Source organism: Raphanus sativus, chromosome 9 (assembly GCF_000801105.2).
Source record: "Raphanus sativus cultivar WK10039 chromosome 9, ASM80110v3, whole genome shotgun sequence".
In the NCBI taxonomy this organism is placed as follows: domain Eukaryota; kingdom Viridiplantae; phylum Streptophyta; class Magnoliopsida; order Brassicales; family Brassicaceae; genus Raphanus; species Raphanus sativus.
The window spans coordinates 33,775,520-33,798,935 of NC_079519.1; the positions used below are offsets into that span (position 1 = coordinate 33,775,520).

The 23,416-nt window shown below is 35.3% G+C and overlaps 6 protein-coding genes, 1 long non-coding RNA gene and 2 other non-coding genes across 11 annotated transcripts; 4 read left to right on the forward strand and 5 right to left on the reverse strand.

Moving 5' to 3' along the window:
* Positions 1-237: 237 nt before the first annotated feature.
* On the reverse strand, positions 238-1,656 carry LOC108828683 (receptor-like protein 51). Its single transcript, XM_018602435.2, has one exon. It carries the CDS (start codon positions 1,649-1,651, stop codon positions 401-403), a length of 1,251 nt encoding a protein of 416 aa, XP_018457937.1. The 5' UTR covers positions 1,652-1,656; the 3' UTR covers positions 238-400.
* A 28-nt stretch (positions 1,657-1,684) lies between these two features.
* On the reverse strand, positions 1,685-3,716 carry LOC108828684 (uncharacterized). The gene is made up of 9 exons (XM_018602437.2): positions 3,518-3,716; positions 3,338-3,434; positions 3,202-3,263; positions 2,989-3,111; positions 2,833-2,889; positions 2,708-2,750; positions 2,560-2,637; positions 2,047-2,471; positions 1,685-1,952 (listed from the first exon to the last, which is right to left on the reverse strand). The coding sequence occupies exons 1-9, from the start codon at positions 3,611-3,613 to the stop codon at positions 1,863-1,865; spliced, it is 1,071 nt and encodes a 356-aa protein (XP_018457939.1). The 5' UTR covers positions 3,614-3,716; the 3' UTR covers positions 1,685-1,862.
* A 1,379-nt stretch (positions 3,717-5,095) lies between these two features.
* TRNAG-UCC (transfer RNA glycine (anticodon UCC)) lies at positions 5,096-5,167 on the reverse strand. Its single transcript has one exon. It is a non-coding gene; the product is annotated as a tRNA-Gly (tRNA).
* Positions 5,168-6,636: 1,469 nt separating this feature from the next.
* Positions 6,637-8,004, forward strand: LOC108826893 (uncharacterized). The gene is made up of 4 exons (XM_018600236.2): positions 6,637-6,921; positions 7,286-7,408; positions 7,490-7,609; positions 7,692-8,004. The coding sequence occupies exons 1-4, from the start codon at positions 6,879-6,881 to the stop codon at positions 7,760-7,762; spliced, it is 357 nt and encodes a 118-aa protein (XP_018455738.1). The 5' UTR covers positions 6,637-6,878; the 3' UTR covers positions 7,763-8,004.
* Positions 8,005-12,473: 4,469 nt separating this feature from the next.
* Positions 12,474-16,314, forward strand: LOC108823555 (protein STICHEL-like 4). 2 transcript variants are annotated; one of them, XM_056993906.1, is made up of 7 exons: positions 12,474-12,992; positions 13,077-14,653; positions 14,732-14,951; positions 15,086-15,439; positions 15,517-15,853; positions 15,953-16,016; positions 16,099-16,314. In XM_056993906.1, exons 1-7 carry the CDS (start codon positions 12,938-12,940, stop codon positions 16,207-16,209), a joined length of 2,718 nt encoding a protein of 905 aa, XP_056849886.1. In that variant the 5' UTR covers positions 12,474-12,937; the 3' UTR covers positions 16,210-16,314. The 2 variants fall into 2 exon arrangements, with proteins under 2 accessions (XP_056849886.1, XP_018452291.1); XM_018596789.2 differs by having other exon boundaries at positions 12,474-14,653.
* Positions 16,315-16,991: 677 nt separating this feature from the next.
* On the forward strand, positions 16,992-17,063 carry TRNAE-UUC (transfer RNA glutamic acid (anticodon UUC)). Its single transcript has one exon. It is a non-coding gene; the product is annotated as a tRNA-Glu (tRNA).
* Positions 17,064-17,153: 90 nt separating this feature from the next.
* Positions 17,154-19,069, reverse strand: LOC108823458 (heat stress transcription factor A-4c). 2 transcript variants are annotated; one of them, XM_018596671.2, is made up of 3 exons: positions 18,752-19,069; positions 18,190-18,461; positions 17,154-18,121 (listed from the first exon to the last, which is right to left on the reverse strand). In XM_018596671.2, exons 2-3 carry the CDS (start codon positions 18,403-18,405, stop codon positions 17,315-17,317), a joined length of 1,023 nt encoding a protein of 340 aa, XP_018452173.1. In that variant the 5' UTR covers positions 18,406-18,461; positions 18,752-19,069; the 3' UTR covers positions 17,154-17,314. The 2 variants fall into 2 exon arrangements, with proteins under 2 accessions (XP_018452173.1, XP_018452172.1); XM_018596670.2 differs by having other exon boundaries at positions 18,685-19,069.
* Positions 19,070-20,045: 976 nt separating this feature from the next.
* LOC108825912 (tryptophan aminotransferase-related protein 3-like) lies at positions 20,046-22,059 on the forward strand. The gene is made up of 5 exons (XM_018599272.2): positions 20,046-20,427; positions 20,527-20,833; positions 20,929-21,227; positions 21,322-21,602; positions 21,701-22,059. The coding sequence occupies exons 1-5, from the start codon at positions 20,123-20,125 to the stop codon at positions 21,913-21,915; spliced, it is 1,407 nt and encodes a 468-aa protein (XP_018454774.1). The 5' UTR covers positions 20,046-20,122; the 3' UTR covers positions 21,916-22,059.
* LOC130499821 (uncharacterized) lies at positions 22,038-23,008 on the reverse strand. Its single transcript, XR_008938675.1, has 2 exons — positions 22,598-23,008; positions 22,038-22,375 (listed from the first exon to the last, which is right to left on the reverse strand). It is a non-coding gene; the product is annotated as an uncharacterized LOC130499821 (long non-coding RNA).
* Between the last annotated feature and the right edge of the window lie 408 nt (positions 23,009-23,416).

The window sequence follows — 23,416 nt, forward strand, 5'->3', positions numbered from 1 at the left end:
TAATTGAATTCTCACATTCGTGTTTACTTTTTGTCTTTTCCACTCATTTCTTTGTCAATCAGTCAAATTTTGATAAATGTTATTAATAACAAGTAACCAATAAAAATAAAATTTTGTATGAGAGTAACGTTTATGAGTACTAGAATCAAAACGATTTGAATAACATCATTACTAATTGTTTTTTTTCTTTCAGAAACACTTTTAAACAACTGAAAATATACTCTTCAGACCTCATCAAATCATAAAAATCACAATTCAAAAATCGGTGGAGATGAGAGAACATAAATCATAACTTTCCCACTTCATTTACTTCTCACACACGCAATCTAAACACAATTACAAAAAGCAACAAATAAGAATCCAAAACCGGACCTGTACCGGTTTTAACCCAACGGTCTGGCTATTTCGAAAGAACACTCCATTTAGCAAGCAGGATGAGGAAGACGATCAAGAACACAAGCGAAGAAAGACCGATGGCTACACCAAGCACAATCTTGTTAGACTCATGTTTCTCTTCCTTCTTATCCCCATCGCCGTAATCTTCCTCCTCCTCCTCATCCTCCTCGGACAACGTCGAGTCCTCCTCCTCCTTCTGCGGCGGAGACGATAAAGGCAAACCGTATTTATCACACGGAGCAACACCAAGATTCAGTTTCCAAGACAGAACAGTGTTGTTATAACAGAGACCGCTGTTCCCTCTGACTTGGAAGAACTCGAGTTGTTTAATGAAGCTCTCGTTAAACGGCAACACTCCCTGGAAGGAGTTGTCAGCGAGGTTCAAGTGTCTGAGACTCTCCATCCGGGAGAAGAAGCTCGGTACGACGCCGTTCAGCTGGTTCCCGCTTAGATCCAGATGCGTCAGCCGAGAGAGCGACGAGACCGAGCTTGGGATCGGTCCTGAGAATCTGTTATAAGCCAGTGACAGGTTCTGCAGCGATGCCAAGTCTCCGATCTTGTTCGGTATCTCGCCGGAGAGTGAGTTGCGAGATAAGTTTAAAAGCTTGAGGTCAGTGAGGAGAGTGATGGAAGAAGGTCTTAGTGAGCCTGTGAGTATGTTGTTTGATAGGTCGATGTGAGTGAGGTTGGAGTGAAACGTTTTGGGGATTTTCCCGGGGAGGTTGGAGGATGAGATGGTGAGGGAGGTGACGTTGCGCATGTTTCCGAGGACGACGTAGAGACCGGAGGCTGAGACTGGGACTGAGGAGATGGTGAGGTGAGTGAGGTTGACGAGGCGGGCGAGGTAGACGCCGGAGAGGCCGTGGCGGTGGAAGGAGGAGACGGCGGTGAAGGAGCGGAGGGAGATTGGGAGGTGTTTTGGTGGAGAGAGGGAAGGGCAGTTGAGGAAGGAGAGGGAGAGGAGTGAGGTGGAGAGAGGTTTTAGGGTTTTTGAGGGGAGGGAGAGTGAAGAGGAGGTTGAGAAGGAGAGAGAGGTAACGTGGCGGAAAGGAGAAGCGTCGTCGCAAGTTATGGTGGTTGATGATGAGTGGTTGTTGCTGTCGCAGGGGTCTTTTGCTGTTGTGAGGGTTTTGAGAGCTTTGAGCTGTTTTGGGTCTAGTGGAGAAGATGAAGAGGAAGAGACAGCGGCGGTTGCGGCTAATAGAAGGAAGAAGAGGTGAAACAGCGGTTGCGGTTGCGGTTGGGACGGTTTCATAGTGAGAGAGAAGAGAGAAAAGATTGGTGCATATGAAGAAGTCTTGTGATGCTTATATACTCATACTACAGCATAGTAGAGTAAAACTTTTACCAGTTTTAAGTAACAAAATAACAAACTTGTGGATCAAGCAACCACTTGAGTCTATTCATAGAGGGCCCTATAAAGCCTAGTAACAAAGTGAACAGTAAGAGCCAATAAAGTCAAAGACTCAAGAGATTGAGTAAACCTTGACTACTCTTGTTGTATCACAGACCACAAGATTCTCAGAATCAGACTGATTCGTGCATAGCCAATTCACCTGTTTAAAACAAAACAAAACAAAAGAAAGCTAGTTAGATGCCAATAAAAAAAGTGGCAAGGCTATAAAGAACAATGAGAGCTTTTCAGTTTACCTTCTTGTTCAGGTCAATATTCAAATGGAGGAGGAGATCTCTGTTATCGTTACTCTTGTCTGAATCAAGACATCTAACGCAATCCCAGATTTTAACTGTCTTATCATTACCACCTGAGATCAAGAATCCACCTTTTCCCTGAAACTGAGAAAACGCTACACAAGAAACAGCAGCCTTGTGTCCACCAACAGAGTAATCTAAACAAACCCTTTTGACCACCACATTGCTGCTGCTGCTGCTTCCTTTCGATGCTCCTTTTCTCGAAAGCTCTGATTCCACATTGATCAAATCGACAATCCCATCACCTCTAGCAACAGCGCATATCTTGCCTAACTTATCAACCATGTCCATTTCCGGAACTGCTATCGAGTGAACAAACGCAGGGTTTAAACATTGTCCTGAGCTACTACTCTGTGTATCAGAGCCTGAAAGATTAACATCAAATGATCAGAGGTTTTAATGGGCATGTGGCTTAAAAAGAAACCTGAATCATCAGCGGCTTTTAGGGCTTACTGAAGTCTATAATCTTTTGCGAGCGACCTTTTGAGAAATCCCACAAAACAAGCTTTGAATCAAGTCCACCGGTAATAACTGTAAGAAAGCACACATTTTTTAGAAACCTTGAAGAGTTGATAAAAAATATGTAACAGCAAAGTATTACCTTCCCAAGGTCTCCATGGAATGAACTGCACAGAACTGCATATCTTTAAATGTTATACATTAAGGTGTGACTTGAGTTTCCCTTTTTTTTGCGAGTAAAAAACAAAACAACGGCTAAAAGGATACGCTTGTATGACCAGCTCTAAGGGTCTTATAAAGACACTTCTGACCAAGGTCGATAATCTGTGTTCAAGCAAACTAAATTAAACCGGAGAGAAAAGTCCAACAAAACTTATAAGTTTATATAATCTTTTCAAGCGTTAAGAACAACCATTCAGGTACCTTGACATCACCAGAATCATCAGCAGAAGCAAGAAAAGATGATCTTCCGTTGCATACTACCTGGTTAACTTCATCTTTGTTGTAACTGTAACTCTCTAATGGCTTCCAAGAACCAGCACTTAGCTATGAAAAAACGCAGAAACAGAGAGAAGCTTTTTAACCTAAGTGAAGAGTTACGTTTTATAGTTTAATCAATTATTCTTTTTTTTTTACCGTATGAACATCGAAAGACTTGATTTCGTTTCCATGAGAAGCATAGAGAACGTCCTCGTTACCTGAATAAAATAAAATAATAATAATCCACAACTGAAGACAAAGAGATGAAACTGAGACAGAACCGAAACAGAACCCGTCTTGAAACAAAGAGATGGAACTGGTTCTGTCCCGACGTCAATGGTGAACTGGACATCTTTACATCGCAAATCAAACCAGCAAATGCAACCATCCTGTAATCAAATGGAACGTAACTATTAATAATAACGAAACCCTAGATTCAACTAATCAAGAAAAAAAAAAAAAGTTTAGAGACCTCGCCGGAAGTGACAACAAGTCCAGGCCGGTCACGAGAAGCTATACAACACGTGGCGGTCGCTTTGTGGCCTCTCAGCTTCCTAGGTTCCGCCATTGATATAGCTCTATGTGGTGGTGATAGTTATCTCCGGCGAATGCTCAGTTTCAGTTCTAAAAGCATTGCAGCAGGAACCTAACCGAGCCTGACCAAAAGTTAAGCCAGAACTGGACCAGAACTTTTCTATAAACCATTTGGTTTTCTTTTTGAATCAACCATTTGAACCGAAATCAATTTGGGCATATTTTCCAAATAACCAAAACCCACGGATAATACTAAAAATAATTATTTTATATACTTTTATTAAAAAATATTAAAGATAGTATTTTTTTTGTCAACATATTAAAGATAATATATTTTTTTATTTACACTAATTTTAATAATTTTTTAAAAAAATCTATTATTTTTCATGGATTTGAAAGATATCCAATGTTTAAATTCAACCGTTCTACATTCGCTCCGTATAAAATATATTTAATATGCATCTATATCTGTCTCACATATTTTTAAATATGTTGATTCACATTCTCTCCACAACGGGTCAAACGAAACAAGACATCTGGATAAAAAAATCAAATTCGCATGTCTAAGTTTATGTATCAAACCCGTATCGCTTGCTCGTCAATCCACATATTAACTCTTATTTTTTACTTAAAATTTGGACTCACTCAACTCAAAGAAAAATAAACTAATACCCACCACTCGCCCGCTTTATTTTGCGGATAAACCACTGAACCATCGGTTAATATTTTTAAAAATAATTGTTTAACTTTTTTTCTAAAGAATAATATAATTAATATATTTATAGATGATATATTTATAAATAAATTTTTATTCTTAAAATAAAATTCGTATTTTACAAAAAAGAATTAAAATAAATAGATTTTTGGAATATTCATGATTCAAAATCTACCAACCCGCACCACTATATTAAGATGCATTCATAATTTAGATTTTTCAATTCGCTAGTCATATACCCTGCCTTAGCACATGTTATGACTCAAATTCCCAGACCTAAAATCACTGATAAAAACAACCTTGAAAAGATAGCCATATTGAACATCTGCTTTGTAACCCGCCATGGGGGGAGAGAGAGAGATGAAAATGCTTTTGCTTTGCTTGTTATTCTTTCAAAAAAAATCAAACCCCCACAACTTGAAAGATAAAGGACTTGTATTGTTCAATCTGTTGTGTCTTTATCTTTGTGATTAGATTAGTAAAACTCCGTTGCGTTCGGATCTTCAAGCTAGTTGCTACTACTTCATCAAACGGGAGGACTATTTTCATCATTTCATATTTTATTCCCAAGACTGAGGTGTATAAAAATATTAATAATGCGTCTGCCGGGAGTCGAACCCGGATCTATTGCTTGGAAGGCAATTATCCTAACCGTTGTGTCTTTATCTTTGTGATTAGATTAGTAAAACTCCGTTGCGTTCGGATCTTCAAGCTAGTTGCTACTACTTCATCAAACGGGAGGACTATTTTCATCATTTCATATTTTATTCCCAAGACTGAGGTGTATAAAAATATTAATAATGCGTCTGCCGGGAGTCGAACCCGGGTCTATTGCTTGGAAGGCAATTATCCTAACCGTTGGACTACAGACGCTTTTGTTTGAAAGACAGTAGAGCATCAAAACCTTCTATTAACATTTGGTGGTGGGCAAAAACTGTAAATATATCCCCTCTTATTTTTATGTAACTAATACTAGATTTTGACCCGCCCTTGAAAGGGCGGGTATTATTTTCAGTTTTATGAAACATATTATTTGTTTATAATTATTGAATGTATTTATCTTAGTAAAATCTTCTTTATAATAAGTTCGACATATAGAGTCTCTTTGGTAAATTATGTGTTTTTTGGCTTTGTTTTATTCTCTATCTAATAAATATATTTATTTGCCTTGTTGTTAAAATAAATAATTTTAAAACGCAAATGTATAATACTTTTATATTGAAATTTTGTTTAAACAATGTGACATATTTCTATATTAATTAAATATTTACATTGTAATTTATTTTTTATACAAATAAACATATTTGTGTAGTTTGTTGTTAAAAAATGATTTTGAATACAAATGTACAGTACTTTTATATTGATTTTTTGTTATGTGATGCCGTTATTTTTTGTTCAAATATAAATCATTTTAAAATACTTTCGTTATTTGAATATTTTTAGTTTCTTATACATCAGAACAAAATTCATACAGACCCGGGGAATTCAATTTGAAACTCACACCTAAATTTATATCCAAACATGGCCTAATATCAAAACCAAAAAAATCTATACCCGAAAAAATTGACCAGTAACTAAATGGGTACCCAAATATTTATTTCTAACGGATTCTGTAAACAAATAAAAAATATTTTATGTGTTTGGCTAAATTAAGTGAAATATAAAATTTTATTCAGTAATATTTGTAAAATATTAATAATGATCAATATATGAATATCAATTTGTTTCAATAAGTTATGGAATTGTAATTAATGAATTTAAATTGATTTGAAATGCAGTGGTAGAATCTATAAATAAAAAACACAAAAAGGAAGTACTGAAAAGAAATTTCAAAACCCAAAAAATCTATACCCGAAAAAAACGACTCGTACCTAAATGATCCGAATGTTTATGCCTAACTGATTTTGTAAAAAAATAAAAAAAATATATATTTTTATGTGTTTGACTAAAATATGTGAAATATTTTTTTAATAGTAATTTTACATATTAATAATGATCAATATATGGAGACATCAATTTGTTTAGATAAGTTTGGAATTACAATTAATTAATTTAAATTGATTTTAAATGTAGTGGTAAAATCTGTAAATAAAAAAATTACGAAAAGGAAATATCTTTTTTTTTATAAATGCAATGACTAAATATGTAAATAAAAGAAAGTAAATATACTGCTATCCATGTTTCCAAACAATTCTCATTTAATATTGTTATCCATGTTTCCAATCAAACTTTCTTTTTAAACTGCAATTCATGTTTCCAAACACACCGAAATTGTACTTCAGCTTTAATAAGATAGATGACGTCCTTTCGATGAGAAATGAAGTTTAGTTTGTTCAGAAAAAAATGACGTGACCGGTAAAAAAGTAACTATAAAAACTGGATACGGCTAAGAGGCCTGTTTCAGTTTAGGAGTCAAAACAGAATAGACGCGACTCTTGACGATCCTCCTCCGGCACTTCTCCCGCCGTGAAACTCTTTTCAACTATCAGTCTTCTCCGTATTATCCCCGGCGGTAGAGTTTGTGCTCGCGTTGCTAGCTCGTTCGAAGCAACTTTCAGTTTACCCTCTACCAAACGTTTCGAGAATGGGCTGCATCGGATCTTCTCAGGCCAGAAACGAAGACGGAGGTGAGTGGAATCAATTTTCTTGTAACCTTTGTTCATTGCTTCGATCGTCTCTTTTTGTTCGTTTTCAATCTACGCTTAGTAATTGTGATTCTTGGATAAATCGCATGATGTTTCGTACGTAACGATTTCGAAATCTTGAACATTGTTCTTGTACGTTCATTTTTACTGGATCGTATGATGAGAAGTTGTTATCAATGGAGTGATTGAAACGTTACAAGTTGTTATTCTATGACAATAGCATGCAAGATCCTCCTGTTTCGTAGGCCTTGTTGAAATCGAAATCGTGATGAACTACTTAGACTTGGAAAGTTAGTTTATATTACCGTGTTACGTTCTCTTTAATGAGTTTTGTATGTTATAACAGCAAGACGCAAGAAAATCAAGAAACCTAAACCGTGGGCGCATACCGAGCCAATCACAAGAGCACAGCTTACGAACATGCGTGAGGAGTTTTGGGACACTTCTCCACACTATGGTGGTCAAAGAGGTATGTATGTTTCTTATAGTATTCAAATGATTGCACTTATGAGCATTTTGGAAACTGAGTTATATTATTACTGATAACCAGAGATTTGGGATGCGCTTCGAGCTGCTGCTGAAGCTGAACTGATACTAGCGCAGACAATTATTGACAGTGCAGGCATCATTGTTCAAAACTGTGATCTAACATTGTGTTGGGATGAAAGAGGTTTGCGAAAACAACATAAATCTGATTCTTATTTTTTTTCGTTTCTTGTTTGTGTTAGCTTCTTAATTTACTCGATATGCAGGTGCTAGATACGAGCTTCCTAGGTATGTTCTAAGTGAGCCCACCAATCTGATCCCGGAGCAGGGACAGTGACCTCTATGAACGTTGACACAATGACACAGAGACCCAAGCTTAGTAAGTAGTATCAGTATAAGAAGCAATACAAGACTAGATATAATCTGAAGCAAGTCACGCCTTTGTTTTGGGTCAATCTGAAGCAAGTCACGCCTTTTTTTACCTTTTTACTATATGTACAGCCAGGATTTCTTCTGAATCTTTTTGGGTCAAAATGATCTATTGAAACATTACTATTGAGACAGCTTATACGCACTTTTGCATATTATTGATCAACTTTGAGTTTACAGAACAAAGATTTAAATTTTCAAAAAGTTGACAAATAGAAAAATATAGAGAAAATTCAAAATAAATTAGGTTTATGGATTATTAAATGTATTTGTATGTCACTAGGTTTGATACAAAAAGATTCCCTCCATCTTTTTCCCATTAAAAATCTCGAAAATCACAAAACTCTTGAGAACATTTTGTGTCAGAAATGGTCTTCATCTCCCAAAGTCATCCTGTCTTTTTGTTCGTTGGATTTTGGAGCAAGTAACTAGCCAATCACAATATTTATATAATTATAAATATATAAATAGTTGTATGAACAGGTCTTTATTTATACATTGGATTTTTTACAATGCATGTCAGCATATATAATTAACTACAAGTGGTTAATTAATGTTGTCAATAATTGGTGTTTATTGGAGTAGTCCCTTCTTTCAATTCAAAATAGTCTCGTATTTTGTTACTGTCAAAGGCCAGACTGATCCTAACCTGAGTTGTCTGAACGACATCATTGGACTGTAATTACTCGATTATGTTTTTTACTTTTAGTAATCACTTTTATGATTTTAGGTTTAGTGAAATTGTTTTATGTAAATGGAAAATGATGCATCTTTGGATAAACAGAATTGACAACCCCCAACTTTAATAACACACTAGATTCTGACCCGCCCTTCAGAGGGCGGGTATATTTTTGTTTTTAATTTAAATTTTAGCAATTTAACTTTTATATTTGTAATTATATTTTTGTATACTTTTTTTAAAAATATTAGTAAGATTTTTTATAATTGTATTGAATTTGTGATGTTGCATAACTATATACTTATATCCAATTTTTGTTTAAATCGGATCCGGACCTGCAGTTAAACTGATAAACCCAACAATTCGGTTTTAATTTGGTTGTGTTTTAGGAAAAAAAAATTATTAATAATCCGGTATAACTCAAAACCGGTTACCAGTTGAACTATTGGTTGAACCAATACGTAATTTTTAATTATTAACGCATATGCTTTTTAGTTGTATTATTAGAATATGCTCTCTCTCTCTCTATCTCTCTCTCTCTCTCTATATATCTTTACGTAATTAGGTTTGACTTAAATTATTATAGTCAAATTAAATTTTCATTTTGTTGTAAGGGTAATATATCAATATTCGAGAGTATGCATACTAAAAATGAAATATATGTGAGCATCAATAATTTGTATATATTTATATTATAATTTAATGATTTATGTTTGTAAATATAATTTTCATTTGTTTAATTAGTTTACTTTTATTATTCACATGTTATTAGATTTTTTTATGTTTTTTATGTTTGTAAATATAATTTTTATTTATTTAGTTAGTTTACTTTTATTATTCACATGTTATTAGATTTTTTTATGTTTTGTTTATGTTTGTAAATATAATTTTCATTTATTTAATAAGTTTACTTTTATTATTCACATGTTATTAGATTTTATTATGTTTTGTTTATTACTTATTTAAACTTATTTAAAATTTAAAATTTAATTTCATAATTTGCATTAGAAATGTAAATATTTAGTAATTTTATCTATATATATATATTTTTATTATATATATATGTAATTATGTTTTACAACTAATTAAACCATTGATCCACACTCTCTTGCATCAATTTATGTTAATGTAATTTTTATGAATTAATTGTGCTAATATATATGTTGAATTAGTTAATATTTTATAAATATATTTTTGTGTTTGAATAAACCCGTAAAAATATATTCATAAAAATCAAGTAACATGTTCATCTTGTTTTAAATATTAATAGTATCGAACTATTAATATTTTTTATTTCATATATATATATATATTTATATATATATAGATTTATGTATATGTATATCTAATTTAATAAGAATTATATTTTTATGTATTTAGTTAGTGTTTTGAAGAAATTGTTTTTTTTTCATTTGGATTAATATATAGTTGTATATATACGAATTAATTTATTTATTACAGTAATAAATAAAAATATAATTTATTTTTATTGAAATTTTGTATTTATATAAATTAAAGTCATTGATTTAAAAAATAATAGATTTAGTTAGTTAGTTCCTTAATTTTAGGCATGATGTATATTTAATTTCAATTAAATTATATATATGAATAGAAATAATATGAAAGATAATTAAATTATATATATAAATATATGAAGAGAAGTACTATGACCAACCTAGACTTTTTTGATAGTCAAAAATAGTCGATAAATATTGCTCCTGTTTTAATAGTATTGATAACATCAATCAAATTTTAATAGTAATAACATCAATCAGATTAATTATATTGATTAAATGAATTGTTTGATTATTCATAGGACACATATGTAAAAGTCATAGGAGCACGGTATTTAAAGAACAATTATAGCTGTTAATAAAAAGAGGGATTGTAGTTAACAAACGAAAATATACGTCCACTAACCAAAATGTATATGGGGATGTACACGAAAGTCAATTAGTGTAATAGACATAATAGGAACGAATGGTTAGATAAGAGTGAACGGTTATATAAGAGTGTTATGATAGGAGCGGACGGTTAGATAGGAGTGGACGGTTAGATTAAAAATGTATCGTTTGAAAAAATAAGTTGGACACAACCTTTAATCAATTGGACATGTTGAAGAATTAATAGAATAGATATATATATATATATATTAACTTAAAACATAATAAGACCCGCTAAAACCAAAGGCTATTGATTGAACCAGTGGATGACCAATATTTAACCCAATTTATTTAAATTGTTACTTTTATAAATTTTAGATTTAATTTCATTATCTGAATTAGATACTCAATTAATTTTAATTTTTATATTATTGTATTTTATTATATGTCTTCCTTTCAACTTGTTAAAAATTATTTAAATTAAATTCTTATGTGAAATGAAAAAATAAATAAAATAGATTTTATAAATTTACTATATTTTTAAACGTGATTTTTTATTTTATTTTTCAATATTGATATATTTATAATCTGTTCTATTAAATTATAAATATGCTTATTGATAAATGTTATGTCCAACTATTTATTTCATTTATTTAAGGATCCTTTGATTATTTTCTTTATATAATTGTATCTAGTTTTGTTTAAATACTAACAACCACAAATATAATTAAAATACATATATGAAAACTAATTTTCTCAAAAGAAATTAAAACAAAAATATATTCATCTTTTAAAGAACAAATCAAAATCTAGTCATATATTAAAATTAATTAAACTACACCATAGTCCATCCACAGTCTTATTATCTCACAACTATATCAGAACAATTGGGAAGTAGTAGTTTCTAGCATATTAATATCATCAGAACAATTGGGAAGTAGTAGTTTCTAGCATATTAATATCATTAATATTTATTTACAAAATACATCTAAATAAATGTATGTTAAACTAATAATTATGTGATCAAAACAAAAAATAGAAAATAGCCACGTAGTCTGGTGGAAAGTGTTTCCTAATATTGTGGAACTAAAGAGTGATATTTAAAAAGTAATGAAATTAGCAACGGCGGTTTTAGAAGTAGTTTCTTTTTAGGTGGTTTAGAAATAGTTTCCTTTAATTACAGTTAATAGAGTTTGATTTATTATAGTTGTATAATATTTGGTTTATTATTTTACATGGTCAATTTATTAGTTAGACACAACTTCATATCAATTGGACATGTTGAAGAATTAATAGAATAGATAACAATCATCACTAAACGTGGTCACGTGACATTGAGTCATTGACCATCGTACCATAATTATTATCGTCCAGAGTTTTATATTTATATTTACCTATGCTTTCTTGTTTAAGTCCAGTTTCTTATTCTTTTCTTAGAAAATTATTGTTTTCCATCATTGTGAGAATTATTTCAAACATTTTAAGAAGATCTTATACTCTGTGTTCATATATTTTTCTTGCTGGCTTTTTCTTCTTATTTATACCTAATTTTTAATTGATATAAACCCAAAATGAGGATTGAAAGTTACAGAAACTTCTTTTCAAAAAAAAAAAAAGTTACAGAAACTCCGGTGTACCTAATTTTGTAACTACCATTTTGACTTATAAGCTTGAAAAAAAAACTCGCAGAAAAATGACGTAGCTCTGCCGTGGGGACTCTCCGGTCACTAAACTTTGTGACTAGAACATTGGTTAATTAAAAATAAATTGGAAGAGATTCCATAAAACTGAGGGGATAGCTAGCTTCTTATAGTGTTTGGTCAAAAAGGCTAACATAAAACTTACTATTATCATTAACTTAATGAAAACAAGGTTAGCAATATTCAAAGGTTCGGTCTCTTTGGTCTCTGTTTTATGTGAATAGTTTTTTATCTGTCAGCTGCTGTATTTTATTGTTTTCTTCCCGCAAAAGGACAAACCGCTTTATTGTCAATGTGCTCTGCTCCCTTTCAAAAACTGCCTCTGTGTTCGTGTCTGTAAACAGATCTCAACCCCCCCCCCCCATCTACTTTTCTCTCTCAAGATTCCCACTCTTTCTCCCTCTAAAACTTTCAAAAATAGACACAAAGCCCATCAAAAGCTCTCAGGTTCTTCATGTGAGAGTTTGGTAAAAAAGAAGAGAGACATCTGTGACTTCTTTCCTTCCAGAACGGTCTCGTTTTATGTGGTGGAGTCCACTTGCAATCTATCTCTATCTTCACTCTTTGAAAGTTATGTATTTGGTACTGAATCTTTCAATACCAAATTTGTAATTGATTCTTCACTCCTTTTTTTTTTTGTTTTGGTAAGTTCAGTCAATCGTGAGGATATTATTACCAGAGTCGGTTATTCAAATTCGGAAAGTTGAAATATTTTCGCACAAGAAAATATGAGATACAACTCGATTTGGTTCTTGTACAGCTACTTAGACAAGCTTCTTCTGTTGAGGAAAACAGAGCATTTCTTCTTCTTTTTCTGATCAATGACTACTACTACTACTACTACTCGGGTTCAGAAAGATTCAAATGGAGACATAGGTGAGCATCTTCGTAACCATATTCACTTAACCAACTCTATCCACTTGAAGAATCATCATATGCACAACAAAAACGGTCCTGCAGGGTCTCTTCTTATGAGAGATCTCGTCCTTCTTCAGAGATCAAGATCTCTCAGAGACCCATCAGCGAACTCTCCTTCCGTGACGATGGTCGATTCGAAAGAAGAAGAAGGAAGAAGAAGGAGAAGAAGAAAAAGAAGATCCGTTGATCAGAATGTAGTCAAGAAATCCGGTCTTAGGTTGATGACTAGTTCCTCTCCTGTTCTGAATTTCGGTACATCTAAAGTAACCCCTTCTGATGAAAGGTGTGATGATGCGCTGAGCGAGAGGAGTTACGCGAATGAGGTTTATAGTGTTGCTTCGGTTAAATCCGGTTCGAAAGGTGGTGCTAACGAGGCTGTTTTCAAGACTCTGTCTGATCAGTTAAACGAGGTTTTAGGTGACAGTGATGATGCGGTGTCTAGCAATGTTCGAGCGCGAGGTAATGGGCGGAGAAGAAGGAAGTTAAGAGGCGCGAGGAGAGCGGGAAGGGCCGTTACTGTTAGAGACAATGTTGGTAATATGAGTGAGATGCCTCAGGAGGGAGAAGAGGAGATGACTAGAGCTGTTCCAAGAAACGGTTGTGGACTTCCGTTTAACTGGTCAAGAATCCATCACAGAGGCAAAACATTCCTGGATATAGCTGGTCGGAGCTTATCGTGTGGAATGTCTGATTCAAAAGGAATAAAGTGCTTAACCGATATGCCAGTGTCCTCTGCTTCAAGCTCTTCTTTCACCAAACCTGATCGCCGCCACGGGTTGCCTCTTGTAGTCGATAGCGCGGACAACGAAGGCTGGGAGCATGATTACTCCGGCGAGCTGGGTGTTTTCGCCGACGATTTGCTCAAGAACGATGAGAAACACAGCCGTAGAAACGCTCTGCGGCGGCGGGCGCATCAAAGCTTTACGCAGAAATACGCTCCGAGGAGTTTTCGCGATGTCGTTGGACAGAGCCTGGTTGTACAGGCTCTGTCCAACGCGGTTTCGAAGCGAAGAGTGGGACTTCTTTATGTGTTCCACGGTCCGAATGGAACCGGTAAATCTTCTTGCGCTCGCGTTTTCGCCAGAGCTTTGAACTGTCGTTCCGCGGAAGAACATTCGAAGCCCTGCGGTGTCTGCGGCTCGTGTGTTGCCTACGATGATGGTAAGAGCAAGAACATTCGGGAGATGGGTCCTGTAAAAAGCTTCGACTTCGAGAATCTGATCATCTCCCAAAACGACAGGCATAATCGTCATCATCATCACCTTGTGTTCATATTCGAAGATTGCGATACTATGTCAACAGCTTGTTGGAATGCGCTTTCGAAAGTCGTGGACCGAGCGCCTAGTCGCGTTGTTTTCGTTCTCGTTTGCTCGAGTCTCGACGCTCTGCCTCACATTGTTGTGTCGAGGTGCCAGAAGTTCTTCTTCCCTAAGCTCAAAGACTCGGATATCATCGGTTCTCTGCAAAGGATTGCATCAAAGGAAGAGATTGATATCGATAAAGACGCGTTGAAGCTTGTCGCTTCGAGATCGGATGGTTCCTTGAGAGACGCTGAGATGACTCTAGAACAGCTGAGTCTGCTCGGAACAAGAATCTCTGTTCCTTTAGTTCAAGAACTGGTAAATATCAAAACATTTTCAATAGTTTTCATTCACATGTTTTCTCTATATATGTTTATTGTTTATTTCTTTTTTCAGGTTGGGTTAGTCTCTGATGAGAAGTTAGTTGATCTTCTTGATCTTGCTTTATCCGCGGATACTGTGAACACCGTGAAGAATCTGAGAATGATAATGGAAACTGGCGTCGAACCGTTAGCCTTAATGTCGCAGCTAGCAACCGTCATAACCGATATCCTCGCCGGAAGCTATGACTTTGCTAAAGACCAACGTAAAAGAAAGTTTTTCGTGCGGCAACCATGTGAGTTTCAAACATTTTCACATACTAGTTTGAGAAATATTTGTAAGCAGGGCAACAAAACATTCGTCTCGGGCCCCCAAAATATGTTGTAACCGAAATAACTAACTTTTGTGTTGTGGTTGTTGTTGTTGTAGTGTGTAAAGAAGATATGGAGAAGCTGAGACAAGCTTTGAAAACGCTGTCTGAATCAGAGAAACAGTTGAGAGTATCAAACGATAAACTAACTTGGCTCACTGCTGCGTTGCTTCAGCTAGCTCCTGATCAACGATACTTGCTTCCTCCTCCTGGTTCTCCCGCTGATGCTAGCTTCAACCGTAGTCCTTTAGTGGATGCTGAAGCTAGAGGTCGTGGTGGAGAAGGTTTCAGTAGCATAAACCGACCTTCGGTTGAAGATATTTGGTTAGCGGTTGTGGAGAATGTTCGCGTTAACGGTTTAAGAGAGTTTCTTTATAGAGAAGGGAAGATCTTTTCTATTAGTATCGGTTCAGGTAAGAGAAATTTTTTTATGAACTGTTTATGTTGTTGTTGATGAATTTTATACTAACTTTGTAGCGTGTTGTTACAGCTCCCACGGTGCAGTTAATGTTCAATTCGCCAGTAACGAGATTAACGGCTGAGAATTTCAGAGATAATATTTTGAGAGCGTTTGAGATGGTTCTTGGAGCTCCCGTCACGTTAGAGATCAGAATCGAGGCAAAGAAAAACGTTAGTGGAAGAAGTGAAATCATCGAACTAGAGGATGAAACTGAACCTGCAGTGGCTCGGGACGCGAACGAGAACAAGAACCAGAGCATCGTGAGAGGAAAAGTGTCGTTGAGTCAAGTGATTAAGCAAAGTGAAGGAAGCGGTTGGTCGAAACGCAAAGCTGTGTTGATTGCTGATAAGCTTGAACGTGAGAATCTGTAAGACATATTAACCGAAACCTGTTCCATTCGTATTGTTTTATTTGAACATGTTTCTTTTGTGGAAGTATATAATGCGTTTAATTATTATTATTACAGGAGGCTTGAATCTAGGTCAAGAAGCTTGATATGTTGGAAAGCGTTGAGAAGCGTACGTAGCAAGGTAAACAAAATGCACTAAACGTTCGTTTTAAACACGAAAGTTTTGATTGGTTAAATTTCTAATTGAAACATTTGAAATGTAGATGCGGCGATTGAAGGTGAGAACGAGGAAGGTGCGATTACATTCGTTGTGGAAGCTTGTCTCGTGTGGGAAATGTTTACCACTGGCATCTCCTTCTAGATTATATAGATAGGCCGTTTTTGTTTTATTTATTACTTGAAAAATTGTTCGTTGTACGTTTTCTTTCAACTCTTTTTTTATCGTAGGCATATTTTTAAAATTAATAGTATTTGTAGCATTATATTTACTTTTTTTTTTTTGTCAAACTGCATTATATTTACTATTTCCGGGTATAATTAAGCGGTCGCAGAAAAAATATGAAGACTAATGGTAATGGTAATGGTAATGATAATAAAGTGGTAATGGTAATGGTAATGGTAATGGTAATGGTAATGGTAATAAAGAACATATAATATATTTTATACATTTTAATTAGTGTTTATAACATGGACGTATGATTTGTAAATCTCTTAGTACGGATATCCAAATTTAACAACTTTCATTTTCGTCAAATGAGCACTCTAATTTTTGTTTTTCAACTTGGTAAAAGTTGTTATATCTCTTTTACAAAAAAAAAGTTGTTATATCCATATATAGGAATAACCATGCGCTAAAATTTAAACCACAAAGTTTTGTAGTATTTTTTGTCATTTCCAAATTGCATTTACTTAAATAACATTATAATCTTTGCTATATTTAAAAAAAGAATCCTTAACTTACCACTTCTTTTTCCATCAATCGCTTCTTGACCGGTTCAGTCCAAAAAAAAAAGTCAACTACCTTCTTGATTTAAAGAGGCTTCTTAACTGTCCAATCGAGTATATCCAAACTGATTAATTGATCTCCATAGGCTTTGACCACAATATGTTATACATAAATTGATATATAAAATTTACAAGTACAGAGAATATCAAATCCGATGTCGTCCAGCGGTTAGGATATCTGGCTTTCACCCAGGAGACCCGGGTTCGATTCCCGGCATCGGAGCTTTTTGGTCTCTCAACCTTTTTGAACTCTTTGGTCTTTTTAATCCAAAACAAGTCACAGCTTAGTAAGAAAGGGCTGCGAAGGCAAAAATCAATCCAGAGCCAATATGCATCTATTTATATTGCTCTTGTCTCAAAACAATAAGCTTACAGAAACAGAGTAAACAATGAACCACAAGTCAATGGTTGTGTCCAGAAGTATAGAAAAAAATAAAAATAATCTAATTTACAAAAGACCTTCAAATATCAAAGTCAAACTCTCTCTGCAATATCATTTACATTCTTAGCATTCCACCAAAACGTCCTTCCACCCCCAATCTTATTCGCATCAACATCTCTCCTCTCTGACTGAACTTCCTGCTGTTCAATCGATCCTGGATTCTCTGTCAAACACTGCTCCCAAAACACATCGTTAACCCCTGTCTTCGGAGCAGCAGCAATGGTAGTAACAGGCTCTGCGTTCATATCAATCTTTGCTGACTTTGGTCTGTTATCCCCATTACTTAGACTCTCCGCAAAGCTGGTTGACTCGTTCACATCGATATCCATACTCTTATCACACGATTCCATGGCAAGATTCTCTAAGAACGTTAAAGAAGACTCCAACTTCTCCACCTGCTCAGCATGCGACCTGCTCGGAAGAAGAGAAGAAGTCGTCTCTTGCAGCTTTCTTTTCCTTCTCTCGTGGGTTTCTAGGTTTAGAGAAATCCCCGGTTTCTCCAAAACCTGCGAAACGAACGTCACTATAGATCTCTGACGCTGCTCCATATGCTGCAACCGATCTTTCAGCGCTGTTACTTGCAGCTCGAACCCTTTACGCTCGAGCTCTTGGCTCTGTAAATCCGCGAGAAGGACTTCTTTCTCCCTTTTCAGCCTCTCGATCTGATCCTTCATGCTCTGTCTTTCTGAATCGGACAAAGGACTCTGCGCTTGTAGGTTCTGTAACGAGTGGCTGTGGACAGGTTTTCTCCTGTGGATGTTCTTCATTAGGTAAGGCTGGCCTCTGACAAAGTCCTCGTTTGCGAACTCCCATTTCTCCGGATCGATTTTTCTGAAACCCTATACACAAACAAAAGGTTAGGCCAAGCAACAATCAAAGAGATGACACAAAAGACAGGGACTTTTACGTATGTGTTGAGCTGACGGATGAAGCTGGAGAAGTTCTTGTGTTTGAAGAACCTTGGAAGGAGGTCTTTTGAAAACTCGGCGGGGTTCTTGACGATGAAGCTTTTGTTGTGATCGCTCCAGGATATGACTGAGTCGGAAGAGGAATCATCTACCATTTCGTATGTTTTGGTGAGGAATGGTGGAAGTGAGCTTGAAACTCCATTGTTTTCATCCATCTTTTCTTTAACCAGTTAAAGTTCCAAAAAGATCTCTACAATGTTTTATGACAAACCTGAATAAACAGAAGAAAAGAAAAAAATCTCAACTCCTTGATGCCAACAATAAAAATTGAAAGCAAAAAAAAACAAAACTTTATTATTTACAAGCTTCCAAATTAGATGAATTTTCACATAAACCCTTTTAACTTAAAAAAAAAATCCTAATTTAAGGCAAAATCAGACACAAGCGAATCAAAAACCAAACCCAACCCTTGTTTTCTAGATTCCGGAACTTACAATCAGACAGAAACCAATCGAAATTCCGACACCAACTGATTCGATGTTTCCTCCTTATCAAACGTACCAGATGACTGAGGAGGCGATCCCGATGGGGGCAGATCGGAAAAATAAAAAGAATATCGTTGATAGATAGATAGATTGATTGAAGATCAAGCAGGGACCCCCACCCCCTCGTGAGACTAAAAAGGAATCGAATTTGGAAGAGAGAAGAACGTAAAGCAAAAGGGGTTTGAGGATTGTGAGAGAGGCTTTGGCTATGGATTTGGCCTCCTCCTACCAAGGTATGAAATGGCAACACAACAACTCCATGGGTTTGGTGGTCTTTTCTTTTTCTCTTTTTCTTTCTTCTCGTGTCTCTTATTTTTTCCCCAATACACGCTTTTTTTGTACTTATTTTTTTTTGGAGATTTTTCCTTTGTAAATGTATATAATAATTAGTTTTGTGTTAAATACTTAAGTTGTAACTAACATGGAGATTTTACCCCATATCCGAACTCGTATCCGAACCCGACCCAAAAATCTGAACCGAAATATCAAAATACTTAAATGAATAATGATTTATGAGAGATTGGATATTCAAACCCGAACGGATAATATCTAAAGATAACCAAACATATGTATACTTACTTTTATGTTTTTAGTTAGCATCTCTCGTTTTGTTTAAAATATTTATATTAATGTTATACATACTTTAAAATTATATAATATACATATAATTACAGAGAAAATGATTTGATACTCACTTAAAATGCATGTCAAACTTTTTGTTTTATGTATTAACAAAAAGTACATCCAAAATTCAAATACAATAATGAAATTAATGTTTATTTATTTTTGAAATGTTATCTCCAAGTCTATTAATTATTCAATCTACTAAAAATAAAAAAAATCAGTTAACTAAAATCAATATTTTTAAATATAATAAATTTAGAAAAGGAAATATTTAATTTTTTCTTTCAAAATCTAAAAATATTCGAACCAGATCAAACAACCAAATCCGAATTAGAAATACCCAAAACCAACCCAAAATACAGAATACCCAAACAGATTTTATACGTGAAAATCTGAAATATCCAAAAATCTGAAATACCCGATCCAAACATAAACGGATATCCAAACGCCTATACCTATCTGTTCGGGTTTAGAAGGCAAATTCTAGTAATCTTTAAACCGTGAGAATAAACTATGCAAATATTATTATCCAAAGACCGTCCAATTTAAAAGTACACTCTTGTCAATTTTAAAAGGCAACTCTTTCATAGTTGATCATTGATTTAACTCCATTGTTTATAAGATAAATGGTTTTATATTTGTACGAATGATAACAAGTTCACCAGAGTATTCAATAAAATTAATTTTGATTCTCTTTCCTTCTGTTTATACATGAGCACATTAAAAGTCAAATCATTAGTTTCCTGCAGACCAAGAAGTAACGATGACGATGAACAGGAAGAAGATGCTACTGGTTGCAGCATCGATCATCTTGAATCTTGTATTGATCATTCATATTCTTTATAATAATAACTCAACCACCACCACCACATGGAATCCGTCGTGGACTAGTAGAGCCGCCGAGGAGGCAGAGGAAGCAGCCTCTGTTTCATGCTCAGGCCACGGCAGAGCTTACGTAGACGGTCTAGGCGTCCTTAACGGCAACAAACCTCCATGTGAGTGCAACAACTGTTACACAGGCGACTACTGCTCCTTTCTTCTCCCGGATTGTCATGCGGATGCTAACTCGTAGGCAACAACCTTTTCTTTTAATTAATTACTTGTCTTTTTTTTTTATGAGTCTGTATAAACTTTAAATTGAGTTTTGTGTTGTATGGATCTTTGAAGAGGAGACCCTTTGTTCTTGGAGCCATTCTGGATGCAAGCTGCAGAGGGAAGTGCGGTTGTTGAGTCCGGATGGCACAGGATGAGTTATCATTTTCACCAAGATGGATCATATGTATCAGCAGAGCTCGAGAGGATCATTAGGAAACTGCATAGCGTAGTTGGAAATGCGGTTACTGATAACAGATTCGTGATCTTCGGAACTGGAGCCACGCAGTTGGTTGCAGCCTCTGTTCATGCTTTGTCTCAGACAAACGCATCATCATCATCATCTCCTACAAGACTTGTGTCTGCTATTCCATACTACAATGTAAGCCTAAAAAAAATGCTCTGTTCTTGTTGGCTTTATATGCATGTAATGTAAGAAACTAACGTACGTGGTGGTGGTTCTTTTGTGTCTGTCAGGCGTACAAAGAACAAACTGACTTCTTTAATTATGCAAATATTAAGTTTGAAGGAGATGCGTCTGCGTGGAGGAAGAGTGAGCACAATGATAATTTGACGCAAGTGATTGAGATAGTGACATCTCCTAATAATCCAGACGGGAAGCTGAAAAGAGCGGTTCTTGAAGGTTCTAATGTCAAAACCATACATGATTACGCGTATTATTGGCCTCATTTCTCGCCTATAACGCATCCAGCTGATGAAGATTTGAGCTTGTTCAGTCTCACAAAGACTACAGGTCATGCTGGCTCAAGATTCGGGTGATTGATTGCCTAGTCCTCTAAAAAATAAAAAGATTTGCATGGGCCGGTTATAACAGCAAAAAACAAGTGTTTTTTTTCTGTTTGTTTTCAGGTGGGCATTGGTAAAAGACGAAGTTGTTTATGAAAGAATGAAAAGGTATTTAACTCTATCTAGTATGGGAGTTTCAAGAGACACACAGCTTCGTGCTCTGCAGTTGCTCAAAGTAGTAGTTGGAGATGGAGGTGAGGAGATATTCCACTTTAGTTATGAGACAATGAAGAAGAGGTGGGAGATACTAAACAAGATCTTGTCCGCGTCCACGCGTTTCTCGCTCGAGACAATACAACCTGAGTACTGCAACTATTTCAAGAAACGCAGAGACTTCACTCCTGGTAAGTATTCTCTTTTTTTTTTTTGCAAGAAAGTGAGGCCTTGCTTTGGTACTGTCTAAAATTCATAACTTGTTTTTTTTTTGTTTTTCATTTGAAAGCTTATGCGTGGGTGAAGTGTGAAAGATTAGAAGATACAAACTGCTATGAGATATTCGGAGGGGCAAAGATAAAAGGACGTGAAGGAAAAGTGTTTGGATCAGAGGAGCGTTTCGTTCGATTGAGTCTCATCAGAACACAAGACGACTTTGATCAGCTGACTGATCTGTTGAAGAAGTTGGTCTCCGAGGAAGTTGTGGGAGGTCACTCCACCTAAAGTTAAATATTGATTTTCCTAATCAAATGTATTATTCAAATGTTGTATCCATCACATATGTATTCAAGGTTTACTCATGCTGTCCAATCATAGACCCCTTGATATGATCTTGTATCATGAAATGAGTTAAAAGATCTTTGTTAGTAGTCTTGATCTAGTTGATTATAGATCTCAGAGAGTTCAGAAACCCGACTGATGGCATACAATTTCATTTAAGCATGCTAAGAACTTAATGATCTTCGCCTGATCAGCCTTCTTATCTGTAGCCTTGCAATAATCATAGTTGTGACATGCTTCCACACAAGCAGCCTCATCCACTTCATCACATAGAGTTTTCAGTGTCGCGTGGTTGTTGCAAGATCCATAGATCCTTGTTGCAATGACAAGATATGTTGAGATAGTTGATACGATCTTGGAATGTTTGTGATGTGGAAAAGAGTTTCCAAATCTTTCCAAATCCCTGAAGCATCATTGAAACAAAGAATGCTTTTGAAGATTTTCTTTGAAACCAAATTTAAGATCCATGACTTCACCATTGAGTTACATCTAGACAAAATCTTAAAGTTGCGATGAGATTCGTTCGGTCTAACCAGAGATCCCATCAATAAAATCAGTTTTTCTATACATCTAAGGTAGTGTTCATAGCTATTCTACAGTTATCATATTTAGAACTATCAAGTACCTTGATATTATGGCAATCCCTGATTATCTCTATTAACGAGATGGAAAGGAGAGTGAATGTTGTTGAACGATTCTGACAGTGGAGACAAAGGATCCGGTGACAAAGTTTCAAGAACATAGGTTTTCCTCGCCAATGATGTTGTACGACCAACACGGCGTCAACCTTTCATCTGATCACCATTGTTGAGAAGCTTTGCGTGAAATTTACGATTGTAGGCGGAATACCATTGAATCTTTCATGAAGAAAAATCAATTGAGAAAAATCAACAACTGATTGAGATCAAAAGAAAGAAAGAAAGAAATGAAAGTATTGAAGCTTCGAGACTATAATACCATATTAGTTGAGCTCAAGCTCAGTGAAGAAAACGATCAAGAAATGGAAAATATTTTTTTTGTTATTGATCTTTTTGTTACAAATCTATTTATATAAAAGAAGGTTTCTTTCTCTCCTGTTGACACGTCGACAGACAGGCTGGAAATTCGTTTATCCACGCGTCGACACGTGTCCATTTCCGCCAAACCGCACCGTATCACTTAAAGGTCTGCGTGAAGGGCTTTTCATTTTGGTCTCCGTTCGGGCTTAAGATGTCGTGAGCCCGTCTTGAGTTCATCACTTCTCTATGTGCGACGGAGGCGGTGACGTATGGGATTCTTCCCGCGACGTGAAACTGTCTGATTAATGGCTATCTTTAATCCCATTGATTCACAGCTCCAATATCTGTCTTCAAAGCGTTGTTTAGATCTGAGGGTCGGTGTGATTTCGGTATAAATATATGTGAGATCCCTCACCTTGAACTCATCTTTGACTATTCTCCCTCTT

Excerpts from the sequence above, each read along its gene's own strand:
- LOC108828684 (XM_018602437.2), bottom strand. The coding sequence starts at position 3,613 with ATGGCGGAACCTAGGAAGCTGAGAGGCCACAAAGCGACCGCCACGTGT. Across the intron at positions 2,890-2,988 it reads ATGATTCTGGTGATGTCAAG|ATTATCGACCTTGGTCAGAA; the intron begins GTACCTGAATGG and ends GCTTGAACACAG. Across the intron at positions 2,638-2,707 it reads TCCATGGAGACCTTGGGAAG|TTATTACCGGTGGACTTGAT; the intron begins GTAATACTTTGC and ends GCTTTCTTACAG.
- LOC108825912 (XM_018599272.2), top strand. The coding sequence starts at position 20,123 with ATGACGATGAACAGGAAGAAGATGCTACTGGTTGCAGCATCGATCATC. Across the intron at positions 20,834-20,928 it reads CTGCTATTCCATACTACAAT|GCGTACAAAGAACAAACTGA; the intron begins GTAAGCCTAAAA and ends TGTGTCTGTCAG. Across the intron at positions 21,228-21,321 it reads CATGCTGGCTCAAGATTCGG|GTGGGCATTGGTAAAAGACG; the intron begins GTGATTGATTGC and ends GTTTGTTTTCAG.
- LOC108828683 (XM_018602435.2), bottom strand. The coding sequence starts at position 1,651 with ATGAAACCGTCCCAACCGCAACCGCAACCGCTGTTTCACCTCTTCTTC.
- LOC108823555 (XM_018596789.2), top strand. The coding sequence starts at position 12,938 with ATGACTACTACTACTACTACTACTCGGGTTCAGAAAGATTCAAATGGA. Across the intron at positions 15,440-15,516 it reads TTCTATTAGTATCGGTTCAG|CTCCCACGGTGCAGTTAATG; the intron begins GTAAGAGAAATT and ends GTGTTGTTACAG. Across the intron at positions 16,017-16,098 it reads TGAGAAGCGTACGTAGCAAG|ATGCGGCGATTGAAGGTGAG; the intron begins GTAAACAAAATG and ends TTTGAAATGTAG.
- LOC108826893 (XM_018600236.2), top strand. The coding sequence starts at position 6,879 with ATGGGCTGCATCGGATCTTCTCAGGCCAGAAACGAAGACGGAG. Across the intron at positions 6,922-7,285 it reads GGCCAGAAACGAAGACGGAG|CAAGACGCAAGAAAATCAAG; the intron begins GTGAGTGGAATC and ends ATGTTATAACAG. Across the intron at positions 7,409-7,489 it reads ACACTATGGTGGTCAAAGAG|AGATTTGGGATGCGCTTCGA; the intron begins GTATGTATGTTT and ends ACTGATAACCAG.
- LOC108823458 (XM_018596671.2), bottom strand. The coding sequence starts at position 18,405 with ATGGATGAAAACAATGGAGTTTCAAGCTCACTTCCACCATTCCTCACC. Across the intron at positions 18,122-18,189 it reads TCCGTCAGCTCAACACATAC|GGTTTCAGAAAAATCGATCC; the intron begins GTAAAAGTCCCT and ends GTTTGTGTATAG.